At 44.2% G+C, this 21,482-nt stretch overlaps 1 protein-coding gene across 1 annotated transcript in view; it reads right to left on the bottom strand.

Annotated features, from left to right (window-relative positions):
* The window catches only part of LOC139389917 (rasGAP-activating-like protein 1), a 66,913-nt gene that overhangs the window by 23,809 nt on the left and 21,622 nt on the right, over positions 1–21,482 (bottom strand). The window contains exons 5-8 of the mRNA XM_071136951.1: positions 19,424–19,553; positions 1,557–1,638; positions 1,293–1,433; positions 1,016–1,107 (exon numbers count right to left, since the gene is read on the bottom strand). Of these exons, the coding sequence (XP_070993052.1) occupies positions 1,016–1,107; positions 1,293–1,433; positions 1,557–1,638; positions 19,424–19,553 (445 nt within the window). The remainder of the gene's footprint in view (positions 1–1,015; positions 1,108–1,292; positions 1,434–1,556; positions 1,639–19,423; positions 19,554–21,482) is intronic.

Here is a 21,482-nt window from a genome sequence, read left to right as displayed (position 1 = left end):
GCCCGGATCTCAATCCCATTGAGCACGTCTGGGACCTGTTGGATCGGAGGGTGAGGGCTAGGGCCATTCCCCCCAGAAATGTCCGGGAACTTGCTGGTGCCTTGTTGGAAGAGTGGGGTAACATCTCACAGCAAGAACTGGCAAAACTGGTGCAGTCCATGAGGAGGAGATGCACTGCAGTACTTAATGCCGCTGGTGGCTACATCAGATACTAACTGTTCACGGACACATTATTCCATTTCTGTTAGTCACATGTCTGAGGAACTTGTTCAGTTTGTCTTGAATCTTGTATGTTCACACAAATATTTACACATGTTAAGTTTGCTGAAAATAAACGTAGTTGACAGTGAGAGTTTCCTTTTTTGCTGAGTTTACAAAAAATACCCCATAATGACAAAGCGAAAACAAATTTTTAGAAATTATTTGAATACAGCTTTAAAGAACATTTCGATACAGGTAGGTAGTGACAGGTAGGCTAGTTAAGGATCATATCACATCTTATATCTTATATCACACCTTATCAAAGCACTTCATGATGACAGAAATGAGTGCTATGGGGGGCGATAGTCATTTCGTTCAGTTACCTTTGCTTTCTTGGGTGCAGGAACAATGGTGGACATCTTGAAGAAAGTGGGGACAGCAGACTGGGATAGGGAGAGATTTAATATGTCCGTAAACACTCCAGCAGGCTGGTCTGCGCATGCTCTGAGGACGTGGCTAGGGATACCATCTGGGCCGGCAGCCTTGCAAGGGTCAACACGCTTAAATGTCTTACTCACATTGGCCATGGAGAACCTAACCTTAACCCCAAACCATAAAATGAATTCCTAACCCCAAACCTAAACTGAACCCCAATTATAACCCTAACCTTAAATCTAACACCTAAGCCTAAAATAGCCTTTTTCCTTGCAGGGACTGGCAAAATGTCCCCACTTGTCTGAATGTTCCTTGTTTTACTATCCTTGTGAGGACTTCTAGTCCAAAAACAAAGAAAACACATACACACACCCCTTACCCTGCATCATCCTCATGGTTTCCCAGGGGCAGCAGACGAAACCAACCCTGCAACACAGGTGTCTTGTGCAGGCAAGCAAAAGGGATTTCCACCTGAACAGGAAAACAAATAACCGAAACATCATACCATACACTAAACTGAAACAGCACTCTAGCACCAACAATACATATTGGCATTTGTAAAAATATGAATGATTACACATAGTAGAAATAAGTATAATGTGTCCTCACAGAATAACATAAGTAACCCATAGACATTAGGAACATAACCTCTTCACCTTTCCCAGGAAGTCATTCTTGCCCACCATGTCCCAGTCCCAGACTTCCACTGTGACATTCCCTCCCTCAGTCAGCTCCCAGGTCTCCAGTTCCAGCTCCAGGGTCTCACTCCAGTGTGGATAACGAGTCTTCTTAATGATCTAACACACACACCAGAAAACCCCTTCATTTACTATTTCACATGCTCAAATCAGTCTTTGTTTCCACTAAAGTTGGTGATAATTCAGACATGAACATGTTATCTGGCTCATCTCCCTCCTCACCGAAGTTTCTGCACTGTGGTTATTGAAGAGGATTCTGGCAAAGGGGTCAGAGGTTCCAGAGATGTCTCTTGGCGCCAGGTCTCTAAGAGGTCAACGAACAGAAACACATTAATGTATGAGCAACCCCCCAGCCCCTTTACCTGTCCCTATACATGGTGCTGGAATGATTCAATGAGTGAGATGATATGTGCAGATCATTCCTCTAGATTTGACATTACTCTGCTAAATCTAAAGATGAGAGAACTTTGAACAGCATAGAAGCCTGTTAGATGGGCCTGTGTTGTGAGACAGTAAGTGTAGTGAGAGTATGACTCAGACTGAACTGCATCCATGAGCAGAAGGCAAGCTGCTGAGCGACAGTGGTGAAGAGTGAGCAGCACTGAGACAGTGACTTCACCATAGAGGTCGGCTAGAGACAGACTCTTTCACAGAGAGCCAGTTAGTGACCTGTTTATTCACCCAGTTTTCATGATCAAACCTGTCTCTCACTGCTCCCAGTGCTAAGACGAGGTGCATTCTCACTCAGATAAGTGAGAGCACAAACCACCATGGTATATCAGTCTCTACAGAGATAAGCACTGTCTGACAAACAGAGACAAAGCTATACTGGATACATTTTGTTGAATAAGAGATGTGAATGGGCATGTAAGATAGTTAGCTATGTCACTGTCATCATAGCAGCAAAAATACTTGGACCACAACAGAAAGCATATTTACCACATTCAGGGGCCAGGGCACATAATCCATTAAAACTATGTTCTCATTAGGAGCCCATTGCTGTCTACAGGACACAAAGGCAAAGGAGCACCAGACTTTCTTAACTCTGCTGTTTGATACAATCCCACTGGGCACACCAAGTCATTTCAACGTGGACATTTTGGCAATATTTGGTTGAGACGTCGATCAATGAGGTTTGAACCTTTAATCACCCACTCAAAAAGACAGCCAGAAGTTTGTTGAATTCCCAATGTGTTATCACTATGCTTTCAACCAATATAAAAGCAAAGCCAAAATCCAATGGAAAAATAAGGTCAGATGTTTTGTTTAGTTGTCATCTAAATGTGTTATCAATGCGCTTTCAACCATTTAAAACCACAACAAAGTTCAAATAGGAATACAATGTCAGATATTTTGTGTTTATACAACAACTTCATGTGTTATCATTGGGCTTCATCTAATAGCACAACCAAATGACTTGGATTGTAGTTGAGATTACATGGTGCAAGTGATCAATGCTGATTATTACAGAAATTGTGATCTCCACTGAGACTATCAACATTTAAATGATATCTAATGCTTGGATAGTTTCATCTGAGCCACTGGCTTGATCCTATTCTTTTTTTCTTTTACTTTTGGTTTAGTTGGAGACGTGAATCCAACATTTAATTTATTAATTTGTCGACAAGTTGATGGGCTATTTATACAATTGCAAATGTGGTACTGAAATGTGTTTGGATGTCAACAAATTCCATTTTGTCTACAAATGAATCAGTTTTATGTTGGATTCACATCTCCATCTCAACCAATAATTAAAGTTAAAGAATAGGACTAAATTCAATAAAACTTTATTTAAAGTGTTTTTTTTTTCATCTTTATTTAACCAGGTAGGCCAGTTGAGAACAAGTTCTTATTTACAACTGCGACCATGCCAAGATAAAGCAAAGCGACAAAAACAACAGAGTTACACATGGGATAAATAACACAATAGAAAAATCTGTATACAGTGCAAATGAATTAAGGAGGTAAGGCAATAAATAGGCTATAGTGGCGAAGTAATTACAATTTAGCAAATTACACTGGAGTGATAGATGTGCAGATCATGATGTGCAAGTAGAAATACTGGTGTGCAAAAGATCAGAAAAACAAAAACAAATATGGGGATGAGGTAGGTAGGTGGTTGGATGGGCTATTTACAGATGGGCTGTGTACAGCTGCAGCGATCTGTAAGCTGATCAGACAGCTGACGCTTAAAGTTAGTGAGAGAGATATAAGTCTCCAACTTCAGGGATTTTTGCAATTTGTTCCAATCATTGGCAGCAGAGAACTGTAAGGAAAGGAGGCCAAAACAGGTGTTGGCTTTGGGGATGACCAGTGAAATATACATGCTGGAGTGCGTGCTACAGGTGGGTATTGCTATGGTGACCAGTGAGCTGAGATAAGGCTGAGCTTTACCTAGCAAAGACTTACAGATGACCTGGAGCCAGTAGGTTTGGCGACGAATATGTAGCGAGGACCAGCCAATGAGAGCATACAGGTCGCATTGGTGGGTAGTATATGGGGCTTTGGTGACAAAACGGATGGCACCGTGATAGACTGCATCCATTTAATGTTTGATTTGACTTTGATATTAGGTTGAGATTGAGAATCCAAAATACAGTGCCTTCGGAAAGTATTCAGACCCCTTGACTTTTTCCACATTTTGTTACATTACAGCCTTATTCTAAAATGTTTATTTTTTATTTTTTAATTCCTCAGCAATCTACAGAAAATATCCCATAATGACAAAGCGAAAACAGGCTTTTACAAATGTTTGCAAATAAATAAATACCTAAATACTTATTTACATAAGTATTCAGACCCTTTGCTATGAGCTCAGGGCCATCCTGTTTCCATTGATCATCCTTGAGATGTTTCTACAACCTGATTGGAGTCCACCTGTGGTAAATTCAATTGATTGGACATAATTTGGAAAGGCACATACCTGTCTATATAAAGGTCCCACAGTTGACAGTGCATGTCAGACCAAAAACTAAGCCATGAGGTCAAAGGAATTGTCCGTAGAGCTCTAAGACAAGATTGTGTAGAGCCACAGATCTGGGAAAGGGTACCAAAACAATTCTGCAGCATAAGAACACAGTGGCTTCCATCATTCTTAAATGGAAGAAGGTTGGAATAACCAAGACGCTTCCTAGAGCTGGCCGCCTGGCAAAACTGAGCAAATGGGGTAGAAGGGCCTTGGTCAGGGAGGTGACCAAGAACCCAATTGTCACTCTGACAGAGCTCTAGAGTTCCTCTGTGGAGATGGGAGAACCTTCCAGAAGGACAATCATCTCTGCAGCACTCTGCAGCACTCAAGATGAACGGAGCAAAGTACAGAGAGATCCTTGATGAAAACCTGCTCCAGGGCGCTCAGGACCTCAGACTGGGGCAAAGGTTCACCTTCCAACAGGACAACAACCCTAAGCAAACAGCCAAGACAACGCAGAAGTGGCTTTGGGACAAGTCCCTGAATGTCCTTGAGTTGCCCAACTAGAGCCCGGATTTGAAACATCTCCAGAGAGACATGAAAATAGTTGTGCAGCAACACTCCCCATTCAACCTGACAGAGCTTGAGAGGATCTGCAGAGAGGAATGGGAGAAACTCCCCAAATACAGGTGTGCCAAGCTTGTAGCGTCATACCCAAGAAGACTTGAGGCTGTAATCACTGCCATAAATGTACCAACATTTCTAAAAGCCTGTTTTTGCTTTGTCATTATGGGCTATTGTGTGTAGATTGATGAGGGGGAAAAAAACGATTTAATCAATTTTAGAATAAGGCTGTAACGTAACAAAATGTGTAAAAAGTCAAGGGGTCTGAATACTTTCCGAATGCACAGTATGTGCCTTTTGTAGTTGTTTTAATTGATGTAGTGCTGTTCATGTCTATTAATGTTCTGTATTATGTCAGCACATTGGTAGTAAACAATAGTGATGAGGGGGAAAAACCTGTACTTCCACCAAAACGCCAGTATTTTTCCTTCATAGCTTGTTCTCCATCTGCTTTTTAAATAGTGAGCCAATTTGTTTTCAGCACTTTTATTCTCATGACTAATCAAAAGTCATTTTCTCATGACTCTCTCTGTCTCTCTATTGTGAGCAATATGCTTGGAACATCGAATTGCAATAAAATCATAGTATCGAATCGCAAATACATGTAGAATTGATTGGAAAGGAGCATCAAGTTCATCACCTTTCACCACCCTGTGAAGTTCATCATAACTTATTTCATAATTAACCTAATAAACTGAATGCTTTCCTGACGAGTTGTAGTGGGAGGACCACGCAACATGTCATCGCGGGACTTGATGGTTATTATATAAATATTTGCGCATAAGTGTTTCCACCGACATTTCTTGCATAATTCATTTTACAGACACAAAAAGATCCCAACAAGTGTAGCGTATTTTGTTTTGTCTACATTTTGAAAGTTACCCAACATTTCCATCAGGCCTGTCATGACATTTTTTTTAAAGATTGGTTTATGTTGAAAATCGGTTACAATGATGACATAATCCTGTGGTTTGAAATGTCACCCTCAAATCAGTTGATGTCTTTTCAAATCCAATTTGCTCCATGATTCCACATCACAACAGGTAAACACATTTAGTTGAAACAACGTTAATTCAACCAGTTTGTGCTAGTGGGATGTTTCCCATGTGGTGCTCTGCTTCCATGAGAGAAAACAAAGTTGTTTCATCCCATAATCTCAAGTCTCTGGAACGGTATCCTCATTATTCTTGGTTCTCACCCTTTGCCCAGAAGTTGGTGTATGTCATGATGGAGACCAGGCATGAATTATCCGGTTTTGTTATGTTTAATAACTCTTAAATCAGTCAATTAACATGCAGTCCACCGAGCTACTATCTGCTAGTCCTCATTGCTAGGTTAGTCCTATTACCGTAGTTCGCTAGGTCAGTCATACCTATCAGACATTACTACATATCAGCTTTTCTGAGAGGAATCAAAACTATAACATCCTCTCGACCTATTACAAATATTCACCCTGTGGACCGTTTCAATACAAATACAAATATTTGTTTTTCAATAACATACAGTATATATTTTTTTGTGACATATTAACATACGTTTTGTTTTTCTCTAACATCGACAATACACATAACTGTGTCAACTAGGACATAGGGGTAGACAGCCCTTTGTCCACAGCAACATAAGGATTATTCTGCCCCAAAACAGTTGCTGTTCCTATACCTCTTTCTTTCTTATGTTTTTTCTCAGGTGTCTATTAACCCCAGTGGTAGTTTTACCTCTCGAGGTCATTCTCGCCAGTGGTGGTGAGGCTGGCTGAGGTGGTGGACTGAGTGAGGGAGCTGGCTGGCCCTCACTTGTAGACTGGGTGACTCTTTTGTTGTTCTGCTGCTGTCTCTCTGGAGTAGGTGACTCTGGAAAAGCCTGAAGGTGTTGCATGTTTCTCTGAGCGATGGTGCCGTGTTCAGTTTCCACAACGTAGGATCTCGGCTCTGGAGATTTGCTGATGACAACTGCTGGTATTTTCCATCCTTTCTCTCCGTCCAGCTTGACTCTTACACTCTGTCCAGGGTGTAATTCCGGTAGGGGGCGCACTGAATGCCTCCTGTAATAGAATAACTGGTAAACTTGTTTAGCTTTCTGGTCCTTCTGTTTAACACCGTTGTGGCTGATGCGTTTTGGTTGGAGTTTCTCATCAATCACGGGGACCGTCGTCCAGATCTGACGTCCAGTCATGAGTTGTGCTGGGCTTGCTCCTGTTACGCTGATGGGCGTGGCTCGGTAGCACATTAGAGTCATGTGTGGTTGTTTAAGAATTTGCTTAGCTGTCTGTACAGCTCTCTCCGCAGCTCCATTCGCCTGCGGGTAATGGAGACCGGAGGTGGTATGAGCAAAATCATACTTCTTTCTGAACTCCTTGAACTCAGTGCAGACAAACTGAGTAGCATTGTCACTAACGAGCTCTGTAGGTACAAACATACCATTGAGGCGGTTGATGACCTGCTGGCTAGTGGTAGTGGGCAGGTGAGCTATTTCTATGTCCCTAGAATAGTAGTCCACCACTATGAGGTATTTCTTGCCCTATAGCTCACACAAGTTGGCTGTGATCTTCTGCCACGGACCCTTAGGTAAAGGTGTGATGACAAGTGGTTCTCTCTTTTGAGTTGGTATGTTCTCTGTACAGAACCTGCATTACATCACTTTTCTCGCGATGTGGGCACTGATGCCCGGCCATCACACCGACATCTTGGCTCTTTCTCTGCACTTTGTCAGCCCCATGTGACCTTTGTGTATCTGTTGTAGATCTGTTTCCCTCTGTGAAGCTGGGATGACAATCCTGTCTTGATATAGCACAAGTCCGTCCCGCTCCGATAGATGCGCTCTCGCTGTGTGGAATCCCTGTAGAGTGTAGGGTAGCTGCACCATTCTCTGAGGCCAGACTTTTGTGGATGTAGCCCATGACCATTTGGAGGTGTGCATCGTTGCATGTCGCCTCTCTGATGTCATCCGACCTGTGTGCAGACACTGGTCTGTTCTCCTCCACAGCCTCCACATATGCTTTGACTTCTTCTTCTGTGTCTGACGTGTTTTCTTTCAGTGGGTTTCTTGACAGTGTGTCAGCCACCACTAACTGCTTCCCAGGGAACACTGATTTCCCATTGACACGCATTAGGCGCATGAGCAGTTGCTGACACCTGAGTGGTGCTTTGTCCAGGTCGTACGTGTTGATCAATGGAACGAGTGGCTTATGGTCTGTATGTAAAACAAAGCTGTCCATCCCTGCAGGTAGTGGGCAAATCATTCGCATGCACATACACCTGTAATGCACTCTTTTTTAATTTGCGCGTACCTTCTCTCAGTCTCTGGATGGAGCTCACCTTCCTCTTGTTCCTATAGGAGTGTAGCTCCGAGGCCATACCTACTTGCGTCTGCACTGACTACAGTTGGTTTGCCGGCATTGTTGTATGCCAATACCTGCTCCTGTGGGTCTCCCCACATCTCTCTTTTCAATAGCTCAGTGATGGGGTGTAGCACTGATGACAGGCCCGGCTCAATGATGTTTGTTGGACTGGGCATCTCGGAGACGTCTTTCACTTTGCTGTCATCCGGCTTTATCCCATCCGCTCCGATCACATGACAGAAGTACTGGATCTCCGACTTCCCAAAGTGGCACTTGTTATTGTCCAGCTTTAGTCCTGACTCTTTGATGGGCTGCAGCTGGGTTCAAACGGTATCTGACAAAAACCGCTAGACATATCGAGTGTGGAGAAGACTCTCGCCCTGGATAGCTTGGGTACTATATCCTCCAAGGTGAGTAAGATGAACCTCTCCCGCTTCACTGCTTCGTTGAGTCGTTTTAAGTCTACGCATGTTCTCACACTGCCATTTTTCTTCATCACCAGCACCATGGGAACACACCAGTCTGTAGACTCGGTTACTCCCTCTGGTGCCATTTCTTTCCATTCTGTTGAGTTCATCCTCCGCTTTTGGAAGGGAGTGTAAAAGGAATTCCGCGTGGCGAAGTCAGAGAATGGGGGACTGCATCGGGCCTAAATTCAATCTTGACTGGTTCACAGTTCAGTGGCCCTATCTCTCCAAACACATCTGTGCTGATCTCATCTGCTCTGAGGAACAAACTCATCTTGCAAGCAACGGTTCTGCTAACTTGGTTATTAGCATATGGTCCTTGAATCACAAAGATCCAGAATTGGTACTTTTCTCCTTTTCTTTCACTCATGGCTAAGAATTTTCCCATACAGTCAAACCTGCCACCTGGGCTGCGAACATCAGTTACAATGTTAACCAGCCAGGAGCGCTGTTGTATTCTCTGGTAAGTGCTCTGAGACATCGCTCTAATATCAGCACCGGTGTTAATCTTGAACTTTACAGGTGTGCCATTTACTGGGAGCTCAACATGCCACTGATCTTCAGACTACTTAGTAACTGATCCTAAAAAGAATGCCCCTTGCATTTCCTCTACATCCTCAGCTGTAACTTCTTTGACCATTTTTGTTTTGCATGCAATCTCAAAATGCCCCATTTTGTTACACTTCCTGCATCTTTCGTTGAGTGCTGGAAAATTTTCACTGTAATCATGGCTGTGAAAAATCGAACGGCTAGGTAGGTAGGTAGGTTACATTTCGACATTTCCCCACTAATCTTCGACGTGTGAGTTCTTTAATTCTGACCACATGTCATGATGTAGGCCAGGCTGTGAATTATCCGGTTTAGTTATGTTACAAACTCTTAAATCAGGCAATTACAGTGTACAAATGTTGTTAGTATTAATTTAGTAGAAAATAACTAAATTGAAACCCCTAATCTCAAATGTTAGGCAGTAATGAGAGCTTGCCAGATCTAGTTAGAAGCCCTCCTTCAGGGGGTCTTGAGCACATTGCCACTAATTGCTCAAACCCTGCAGAAACAGCCAAGCTGGACAGATGCCATGCTTAGAGTGCTCAGTCCCCATCACGTTATTGAAACCCTTTCAGGGACCTCTCTGCCTCTCATTTCTTAATGGCTTTCTCCGTGGCACATTCCTTTTTCTAAATGAGCGTATACTCCTCAAAATCTGCTTATTGTAACTCTGTGGCCTTGGTGTCTGCTGGCACTTCAACAGGCGGGTAAACACAATCTCCTCTGGGACTTGTATTTATTTTAAGAATAAAGGCGACATCAATAACATACAGTTGTTATGCACGTGAGTGAGGACCCAAAAGCGGTTTAACAAAAACAGTCCTTTAATGTCAAAACACAGGGAAGACATAGATCCTCTTCAGATGTATATAATGGCAAAATAGACAACCCGCAGAGAGGGCGATAAATGAATCATAAAGTCCTTCTGATATTTACAGAAGAGTCCCCCTTCTAGCAGCAGAGGAGAATAGCTGGGTTAGAGTCCCCTTCTTAGCAGCAGAGGAGAATAGCTGGGTTAGCGGCGACAGACTGCTGGTCTCTCTGGGTAGGCACGGGTCGTAGAGGACAGAGGTACCTGATCACACGTAGCATCAGATGAACAGACAGATTCCGACAGGACGGGACAAGGGTGAAGCAAACGAGACGATAGTTTGGTTCTGGCATGAGAAACTCAAACGAGAATCTGACAAAGACAGAAGCAGGAACAGAGAGAGAAATAGAGACCTAATCAGAGGGAAAAAAGGAACAGGTGGGAAAAGGGTGAACGAGGTAGTTTAGAGAAGATGAGGAACAGCTGGGAGAAGGAGAGGAAGAGAAGGTAACCTAATACGACCAGCAGAGGGAGACGAAGTGAAGAGAAAGAACAGGAACAAGACATAATATGACAATACATGACAGTACCCCCCCACTCACCGAGCGCCTCCTGGCGCACTCGAGGAGGAAACCTGGCGGCAACGGAGGAAATCATCGATCAGCGAACGGTCCAGCACGTCCCGAGAGGGAACCCAACTCCTTTCCTCAGGACCGTACCCCTCCCAATCCACTAGGTACTGATGACCACGGCCCCGAGGACGCATGTCCAAAATCTTACGGACCCTGTAGATAGGTGCGCCCTCGACAAGGATGGGGGGGGGGAAAGACGAGCGGGGGCGCGAAGAACGGGCTTAACACAGGAGACATGGAAGACCGGGTGGACGCGACGAAGATATCGCGGAAGAAGAAGTCGCACTGCGACAGGATTAATGATCTGAGAAATACGGAACGGACCAATGAACCGCGGGGTCAAATTGCGAGAAGCTGTCTTAAGGGAAAGGTTCTGAGTGGAGAGCCAAACTCTCTGACCGCGACAATATCTAGGACTCTTAGTTCTACGCTTATTAGCGGCTCTCACAGTCTGAGCCCTATAACGGCAAAGTGCAGACCTGACCCTCTTCCAGGTGCGCTCGCAACGTTGGACAAAAGCCTGAGCGGAGGGGACGCTGGACTCGGCGAACTGAGACGAGAACAGCGGAGGCTGGTACACGAGGCTACTCTGAAAAGGAGATAGCCCGGTCGCAGACGAAGGAAGCGAGTTGTGGGCGTATTCTGCCCAGGGGAGCTGTTCTGACCAAGATGCAGGGTTACGAAAAGAAAGACTGCGTAAGATGCGACCAATAGTCTGATTGGCCCGTTCTGCTTGACCGTTAGACTGGGGGTGAAAGCCGGAAGAGAGACTGACGGAAGCCCCAATCAAACGGCAAAACTCCCTCCAAAATTGAGACGTGAATTGCGGACCCCTGTCCGAAACGACGTCTGACGGAAGGCCATGAATTCTGAAAACATTCTCGATGATGATTTGTGCCGTCTCTTTAGCAGAAGGGAGCTTAGCGAGGGGAATAAAATGAGCCGCCTTAGAGAACCTATCGACAACCGTAAGAATAACAGTCTTCCCCGCTGACGAAGGCAGTCCGGTGATAAAATCTAAGGCGATGTGAGACCACGGTCGAGAGGGAATGGGAAGCGGTCTGAGACGGCCGGCAGGAGGGGAGTTACCGGACTTAGTCTGCGCGCAGACCGAACAAGCAGCCACGAAACGACGCGTGTCATGCTCCCGAGTGGGCCACCAAAAACGCTGGCGAATGGAAGCAAGCGTACCTCGAACGCCGGGGTGGCCGGCTAACTTGGCTGAAGAACGGCCAGACGAGTAGGAACGGGAACGAAAAGAAGGTTCCTAGGACAAGCGCGCGGCGACGGAGTGTGAGTGAGTGCTTGCTTTACCTGCCTCTCAATTCCCCAGACAGTCAACCCGACAACACGCCCCTCAGGGAGAATCCCCTCGGGGTCAGTGGAGGCTACTGAAGAACTGAAGAGACGAGATAAAGCATCAGGCTTGGTGTTCTTAGAGCCCGGACGATAAGAAATTACGAACTCGAAACGAGCAAAAAACAGCGCCCAACGAGCCTGACGCGCATTAAGTCGTTTGGCAGAACGGATGTACTCAAGGTTCCTATGGTCAGTCCAAACGACAAAAGGAACGGTCGCCCCCTCCAACCACTGTCGCCATTCGCCTAGGGCTAAGCGGATGGCGAGCAGTTCGCGGTTTCCCACATCATAGTTACGTTCCGACGGCGACAGGCGATGAGAAAAATACGCGCAAGGGTGGACCTTGTCGTCAGAGAGGGAGCGCTGAGAAAGAATGGCTCCCACGCCCACCTCTGACGCGTCAACCTCGACAACGAACTGTCTAGAGACGTCAGGTGTAACAAGGATAGGAGCGGATGTAAAACGATTCTTGAGGAGAGCAAAAGCTCCCTGGGCGGAAACGGACCACTTAAAGCACGTCTTGACAGAAGTAAGGGCTGTGAGAGGAGCTGCCACCTGACCGAAATTACGGATGAAACGACGATAGAAATTCGCGAAGCCGAGAAAGCGCTGCAGCTCGACGCGTGACTTAGGAACGGGCCAATCAATGACAGCTTGGACCTTAGCGGGATCCATCTTAATGCCTTCAGCGGAAATAACAGAACCGAGAAATGTGACGGAGGAGGCATGAAAAGTGCACTTCTCAGCCTTCACAAAAAGACAATTCTCTAAAAGGCGCTGGAGGACACGTCGAACGTGCTGAACATGAATCTGGAGTGACGGTGAAAAAATCAGGATATCGTCAAGGTAAACGAAAACAAAGATGTTCAGCATGTCTCTCAGGACGTCATTGACTAATGCCTGAAAGACAGCTGGAGCGTTAGCGAGGCCGAAAGGAAGAACCCGGTATTCAAAGTGCCCTAACGGAGTGTTAAACGCCGTTTTCCACTCGTCCCCCTCCCTGATGCGCACGAGATGGTAAGCGTTACGAAGGTCCAACTTAGTGAAAAACCTGGCTCCCTGCAGGATCTCGAAGGCTGAAGACATAAGAGGGAGCGGATAACGATTCTTCACTGTTATGTCATTCAGCCCTCGATAATCTATGCAGGGGCGCAGGGACCCGTCTTTCTTCTTAACAAAAAAAAAACCCCGCTCCGGCGGGAGAGGAGGAGGGGACTATGGTACCGGCGTCAAGAGCTACAGACAAATAATCTTTGAGAGCCTTACGTTCGGGAGCCGACAGAGAGTATAGTCTACCCCGGGGGGGAGTGGTTCCCGGAAGGAGATCAATACTACAATCATACGACCGGTGCGGAGGAAGAGAGGTGGCCCTGGACCGACTGAACACCGTGCGCAGATCGTGATATTCCTCCGGCACCCCCGTCAAATCACCAGGCTCCTCCTGTGAAGAAGAGACAGAGGAAACAGGAGGGATAGTAGACATTAAACATTTCACATGACACGAGACGTTCCAGGAGAGGATAGAATTACTAGACCAATTAATAGAAGGATTATGACAAACTAGCCAGGGATGGCCCGAAACAACAGGTGTAAAAGGTGAACGAAAAATTAAAAAAGAAAGGGTTTCGCTATGATTACCAGAGACAGTGAGGGTTAAAGGTAGCGTCTCACGCTGAATCCTGGGGAGAGAACTACCATCCAAAGCGAACAAGGCCGTGGGCTCCCTTAACTGTCTGAGAGGAATGTCATGTTCCCGAGCCCAGGTCTCGTCCATAAAACAGCCCTCCGCCCCAGAGTCTATCAAGGCACTGCAGGAAGCTGACGAACCGGTCCAGCGTAGATGGACCGACAAGGTAGTGCAGGATCTTGAAGGAGAGACCAGAGTAGTAGCGCTCACCAGTAGCCCTCCGCTTACTGATGAGCTCTGGCTTTTACTGGACATGAAGTGACAAAATGACCAGCGGAACCGCAATAGAGACAGAGGCGGTTGGTGATTCTCCGCTCCGTTCTCCTTAGTCGAGATGCGGATACCCCCCAGCTGCATAGGCTCAGCACCCGAGCCGGCGGAGGAAGATGGTAGTGATGCGGAGAGGGGGGCAACGGAGAACGCGAGCTCCTTTCCACGAGCTCGGTGACGAAGATCAACCCGTCGCTCTATGCGAATAGCGAGTTCAATCAAGGAATCCACGCTGGAAGGAACCTCCCGGGAGAGAATCTCATCCTTTACCTCCGCGCGGAGACTCTCCAGAAAACGAGCGAGCAAAGCCGGCTCGTTCCAGTCACTGGAGGCAGCAAGAGTGCGAAACTCAATAGAGTAATCTGTTATGGATCGATTACCTTGACATAGGGAAGACAGGACCCTGGAAGCTTCCTCCCCAAAAACAGAACGATCAAAAACCCGTATCATCTCCTCCTTAAAGTCCTGATACTGGTTAGTACACTCAGCCCTCGCCTCCCAGATTGCCGTGCCCCACTCACGAGCCCGTCCAGTAAGGAGAGATATGACATAGGCAATACGAGCTGTGCTCCTGGAGTAAGTGTTGGGCTGGAGAGAAAACACAATATCACACTGGGTGAGGAACGAGCGGCATTCAGTGGGCTCCCCAGAGTAACACGGCGGGTTATTGATTCTGGGCTCCGGAGATTCGAAAGCCCTGGAAGTGGCCGGTGGATCGAGGCGGAGATGGTGAATCTGTTCTGTGAGGTCGGAGACTTGGGCGGCCAGGGTCTCAACGGCATGTCGAGCAGCAGACAATTCCTGCTCGTGTCTGCCTAGCATCGCTCCCTGGATCTTGATGGCTGAGTGGAGAGGATCCGAAGTCGCTGGGTCCATTCTTGGTCAGATTCTTCTGTTATGCACGTGAGTGAGGACCCAAAAGCGGTTTAACAAAAACAGAGTCCTTTAATGTCAAAACACAGGGAAGACATAGATCCTCTTCAGATGTATATAATGGCAAAATAGACAACCCGCAGAGAGGGCGATAAATGAATCATAAAGTCCTTCTGATATTTACAGAAGAGTCCCCTTCTAGCAGCAGAGGAGAATAGCTGGGTTAGAGTCCCCTTCTTAGCAGCAGAGGAGAATAGCTGGGTTAGCGGCGACAGACTGCTGGTCTCTCTGGGTAGGCGCGGGTCGTAGAGGACAGAGGTACCTGATCACACGTAGCATCAGATGAACAGACAGATTCCGACAGGACGGGACAAGGGTGAAGCAAACGAGACGATAGTTTGGTTCTGGCATGAGAAACTCAAACGAGAATCTGACAAAGACAGAAGCAGGAACAGAGAGAGAAATAGAGACCTAATCAGAGGGAAAAAAGGAACAGGTGGGAAAAGGGTGAACAAGGTAGTTTAGAGAAGATGAGGAACAGCTGGGAGAAGGAGAGGAAGAGAAGGTAACCTAATACGACCAGCAGAGGGAGACGAAGTGAAGAGAAAGAACAGGAACAAGACATAATATGACAATACATGACACAGTGCCTTAAGAAAGTATTCACGATGCCAATGGTTACACAGTTTACATGGCTGCGATTGGAGAAAATTGAGGATGGATAAACAACATTGTAGTTACTCCACAATACTAACCTAATTGACAGAGTGGAAATAAGGTAGCCTGTACAGAATTCAAATATTCCAAAACATGCAACATGCATGTGGCAAAGCCATTCATTTATTTTCCTGAATACAAAGTGTAATACAAAGTGATTTGGGGAAAATCCAACTACTACTACTTTCAAGCATAGTAGTGGCTGCAACATGTTATGGGTATGCTTGTAATCGTTAAGGACTTGGGAGTTTTTCAGGACTAAAAATAAACGGAATAGAGCTAAGGAGCTAAGCGCAGGCAAAATCCTATAGGAATACCTGGTTCAGTCTGCTTTCCATCAGACACTGGGAGTTTAATTCACCTTTCAGCAAGACAATAAGCTAAAACAAGGCAAAATCTACACTGGAGTTGCTTACCAAGAAATCAGTGAATGTTCCTGAGTGGCCGAGTTACAGTTTTGACTTAAATAATCTTAATTCAAAAAGGCATTCGCACATCTGAGCTATCTTTTTTGCATGTGCATGGTAACAGTTGAATAAAGTGAGAAAAAAGAAGGAACCCGCCCACTGCTCTTTATAGTACCACTGCTCTTTAATAAGCTTTACTTATAGGTCTCAAGGCCTTCCTCAGAGCTTTTGTGAGTTGTTTTAAAATTAGCACCCTTATGTAGACACAGCTCCACCCACATCCATTCCATGCATCGAATGGGGTTGGAGTCGAGGGAAAATGAGTGTTACCCAATATAACAATGCGCATTTCATAAATATTTAATCATGTGTTTTACAAAATAAGACGTATTAAACACGTCTGTAAAACCACAATGAGGACATCGACCCATCAAGCAATTTTTCATAAATCATTGGGAATAGCCCAAGATAAGCGTCAGAGAAATTTGAAATGGGGGCATGAATTAATGTTCACATTTACAACATAACATACATAGGCATTTCATCATTAAGACCTTTGGGAAATAATGTCTGGAGGGTGAAAATCCCAAAACATTATATTTTGCTCAGAGTATTATCTATATCACCTCCCCTGTCTGATATCTTAACTTTCTCTATGCCACAGAACCTAAAAGTAGAATGTCCTGTTTTTGTTCATTAAAATGTACTGCGACTGGATAATCCCTGTTGTTACTCCTGATTTAACTTTTATGTTCACGAATTCTGTTTGAGAGAACAAGAGGTTTTACCTACAAAACACAGCCCACGTGGACATTTAATAATGTAGATAACATGGGTGGGTTTGAGCACGTAATAATGTAATTTATTTGGAACCTATATGTGGGTGGCAGAAATATTCACACTTCATATTACTGCACGGTGCGCAACCTCTGCATGTATAGCTACCATTCGGAAGAAGGCGAAAAAATGCCTGGCTGATTTTCTTTCGTGGCTGGCAGTCGGCATGGACCAATTTATCCCGTAAGTTTCGACCTCTCTTATATACAATAAGTGGTGGATTCTTAAATTCAGCTGGCAAAACTGGGTCCGATGATAAAACATGCCAGTGTTTCTTGACAGCATCTCCATATTTGGAAGCGCTTCGGTCACCTGACTTTCGGCAGGGATTTAACGACATGAAAAATACAAAACGTTCACACGCATAGAAAGCGATTTGTGTGTTCAATCAATTTTGAATTCAGGATCTAACACAACAAAATGTGAAATAAGGCAAGGCGTATAAATAATTTTTCAGGCACTATTGATTGATGAACATTGCAGATATTGTCAATAAAGTTTTCGAAAGTTATCGATATGACATTACATAACACTAAAAAAGTTATCGATATGACATTACATAACACTAATAATAATAAAAACCTAACACCGGACAAGACAGGAAACAAGACAGCACCTTTCAACCATATATCAGTGGCTGGAATATTAAACAACAAGTAATAATAATAATATAAAAAAGTTACAATAATAATCAAATAAATTATTTGTACTAACTTACACCCTTGCTTCTCACGCGCATGTCCCTTAAATAATTCAAAAAGTGATCCCACATCGTACTAAATTTCCCTTTCCTCTCCTGTCATTTTGCTATCATTGATTCATGAGATGCAGTCTCCACCATAAATTTGAGCCAATCTGTTGATTTCAGGCAATCTGCACTCTTCCAGTTATGAGTCTACTAAGAAAACCCACTGAGGCAAAACCAAACTTTTCTTTGCTAACGTCTGGTGCTAAAATATAGTGGTGGAAAAAGTACCCAATTGTCATACTTGAGTAAAAGTAAGTAAGTGAAAGTCACCCAGTAAAATTCTACTTGAGTAAAAGTCTAAAAGTATTTGGTTTGATACTTAAGTATCACAAGTAAATGTAATAGCTAAAATATACTTAACTATCAAAAGTAAATGTACAAGTATAACAGACAGGCGCAACAGAGTTTGGATAGGTATTGCTTTTCCCTCTCCTACTGTGAAAGCCATTTGCGGTTGATATATTATCGATTATATATTTTAAAAACAACCTGAGGATTGATTATAAAAAATGTTTGACATGTTTCTGTGGACAATATGGAAACTATTTGGAATTTTCGTCTGTGTAGTCGTGACCACTCTTTCCTGTGGATTTCTGAACATAACGCGCCAAACAAACGGAGGTATTTTGGATATAAAAATAATCTTTATGGAAAAAAAGGAACATTTGTTGTGTAACTGGGAGTCTCGTGAGTGAAAACATCCGAAGATTCGTGACCAAGCTACCTGATGCTAAGTGTACTTAATGTTTTGTCGTGCGAACGATAAACTTACACAAACGCTTGGATTGCTTTCGCTGTAAAGCATCATTTCAAAATCTGACACGACAGGTGTATTAACAAAAGGCTAAGCTGTGTTTTCCTATATTGCACTTGTGATTTCATGGATATAAATATTTGTAGAAATATTTATTGAATGTAGCGCTATTCAGCGGTTGTTGATGACACTCCAACACTTAGACATAATTTACAAACAAAGCATTAGTTTAGTGAGTCCGTCAGATCAGAGGCAGCAGGGATGGCCACGGATGTTCTCTTGATAAGTGTGGGAATTGGAACATTTTCCTGTCCTGCTAAGCATTCAAATTGAAAGAAGTACTTTTGGGTGTCAGGGAAAATGTATGGCATAAAAAGTACATACATTTCTTTAGGGATGCAGTGAAGTAAAAGTAGTAAAAAATATAAATAGTGAAGTAAAGCACAGATAAACGACTTAAGTAGCAAAAAAACGACTTAAGTAGTCCTTTCAAGTATTTTTACTTAAGTACTTCACACCACCGGTAAAATAGATATATCTCCTAATAAGAACAGCTGTGGGGACTCTGGAATAGGCTGTCCCACCCATTCTTCAAGCTTCTGAAGAACCTTCTTCCAGAAAAGGAGCACCATGGGACAGTCCCATATAGCATGCAGAAAGCTACCTACCTACCCTTGCAATTCCAGCATACATTATTTTGCAATAAACCCAATTTATTTAATCTAACAGGGGTCCAATAGTACCTATAAACAATCTTATGTGTACATTTCACCCTTGTAACCCTGGTACACCACCCTACATTGGAAACAATATTTTTCCATACATCCTCCTCAATGTCACAATTAAGATCCGTCTGCCAAATCAACCTTAAAATCTCACAATTTCCATATTATGCATTCGAGACTCTTTTATAAAACACTGAAATGGAGTGTGATATTCCTGGTAACATGAAATATTGCATGATGATCTGTCACACAGAGGATGAGCATTTTGATGACCTTTTGAGATTGAAGAAGCAGTTATATATTTCAACAAGAAGTTATATATTTGAACAAGAGACCATAACGGCTTACAGTAGCATCAATTAGGCAATAAAGTGGGTGTATTACCTGGCCTCTATGAAATGGCAGCGCAGTCCTATCCTCTTGGCATCTCTGAGAAGCTCCAGTCCCAGGTGGATCTCCCCCTGCACTTCCTCATCTGGGTCCACCCGGGTTAGATTCAGCCAGTTATCCAACCCTGGACAAAGGGGACATTTTACAACGCATACACAATATATACAAAAGTATGTGGACATCCCTTCAAATTAATGGATTCGGCTATTTCATCCACACACGTTGCTGACAGGTGTATAAAATCTAGAACACAGCCATGCAATCTCCATAGACAAACATTGGCAGTAGAATGGCCTTACTGAAGAGCTCAGTGACTTTCAACGTGGCACTGGCATAGGATGCCACCTTTCCAACAAGTCAATTCGTCAAATTTCTGCCCTGCTAGAGCTGCCCCGCTCAACTGTAAGTGCTGTTATTGTGAAGTGGAAACGTCTAGAGGCAACAACGGCTCAGCCACAAAGTGGTAGGCGACACAAGCTCAAAGAACGGGACCTCAGAGTGGTGAAGTGCATAGCGCGTAAAAATCACCTGTCCTTGTTTGCAACACTCACTACAGAGTTCCAAACTGCCCCTGGGAGCAACGTCAGCACAATAACTGTTCGTCGGGTGCTTCATGGGTTTCCATAGCCGAGCAGCTGTACACAAGCCTAGGATCACCATGCGCAATGCCAAGAGTCGGCTGGAGTGGTGTAAAGCTCGCCGCCATTGGACTCTGGAGCAGTGTACACGCGTTCTCTGGAGTGAAGAATCACGCTTCACCATCTGTCAGTCTGACGGATTAATCTGGGTTTGGTGGATGCCAGGAGAACAATAACTGCCCCAATGCATAATGCCAACCAAAGTTTGGTGGAGGAGGAATAATGGTCTGGGGTTGTTTTCATATTTCGGGCTAGGCCCCTTAGTTCCAGTGAAGGGAAGTTTTAACGCTACAGCATACAATGACATTCTAGATGATTCTGTGCTTACAACTTTGTGGCAACAGTTTGGGGAAGGACTTTTCCTGTTTCTGCATGACAATGCCCCCATGCACAAAACAAACAACTTGACTGGCCTACACAGAGCCCTGACTACAACCCCATAGAACACCTTTGGGACGAATTGGAACGCCAACTGCGAGCCAGGACTAATCGCCCAACATCAGTGCCCAACCTCACTAATGCTCTTGTGACTGAATGGAAGCAAGTCCCAGCAGCAATGTTCCAACATCTAGTGGAAAGCCTTTCCAGAAGAGTGGAGACTGTTATACCAGCAAAGGGGGGGGGGACCAACTTCATATTAATGCACATGATTTTGGAATGAGATGTTCGACAAACAGGTGTACACAAACTTTTGGTCATGTAGCGTATGTATCGTTTAATAAAGCCCATCAGCAGTGTTGTAGTACTCAAGACCACATATTGAGTGTCCCTGTCTTGTCTCGGGGTCGGATACCTTTTTAATCCGGTCTTGACTCGGTCTCGGACAGTGAGGACTCATATTTTCTTTCAGATACCAGCCAAGACCAGAGGAGTAAAAAAAACTCTAAATGATCAGCTCCCATTCACTCAGCGCATAAAACCACTTGGTCAGGCACACTCTTTTAAATGACACGTTGATATGTTATCGCCCATTGAAAGCTGGGCTTCCTGCTTTACTCATAGCATTGCTGTCCTTTACTTTAGTTGAAAAATATCCTCAATACCTTGTCACACTCATCAGAATTTCCTTGATTCGCTGGTAGGGAAGAATGAGGGAAATTGTTTGAAAGTTGCATGCCCACTATTATTAGGGGAGACCGGGGGAAGTTATAACATAGTATTTATTTCTATTATAGACCTGTTTGGGTTAGTGATCATTTGTAAAGTGTCTCTCTATTTGTCCTTGGCATGTATTTTTTCAATATTCTGAATGTCTAAAGAATCCAGATGTTGTTCTGAAAATGAACACAGAAATACTGGACATTTTTAACTCTTATTATGGTGGCAATTTGACATTGGATTCTGATAAAATAATGTATATGTTGAAAGATAATGATAAAATAATTCCACTCTGAAACCTTATAACTGTATGAAAT

This window comes from Oncorhynchus clarkii, chromosome 30 (genome assembly GCF_045791955.1).
Source record: "Oncorhynchus clarkii lewisi isolate Uvic-CL-2024 chromosome 30, UVic_Ocla_1.0, whole genome shotgun sequence".
Lineage (NCBI taxonomy): Eukaryota > Metazoa > Chordata > Actinopteri > Salmoniformes > Salmonidae > Oncorhynchus > Oncorhynchus clarkii.
The sequence above is the reverse complement of the archived record's forward strand: the minus strand, read 5'-3'. Positions and strand labels throughout refer to the sequence as shown.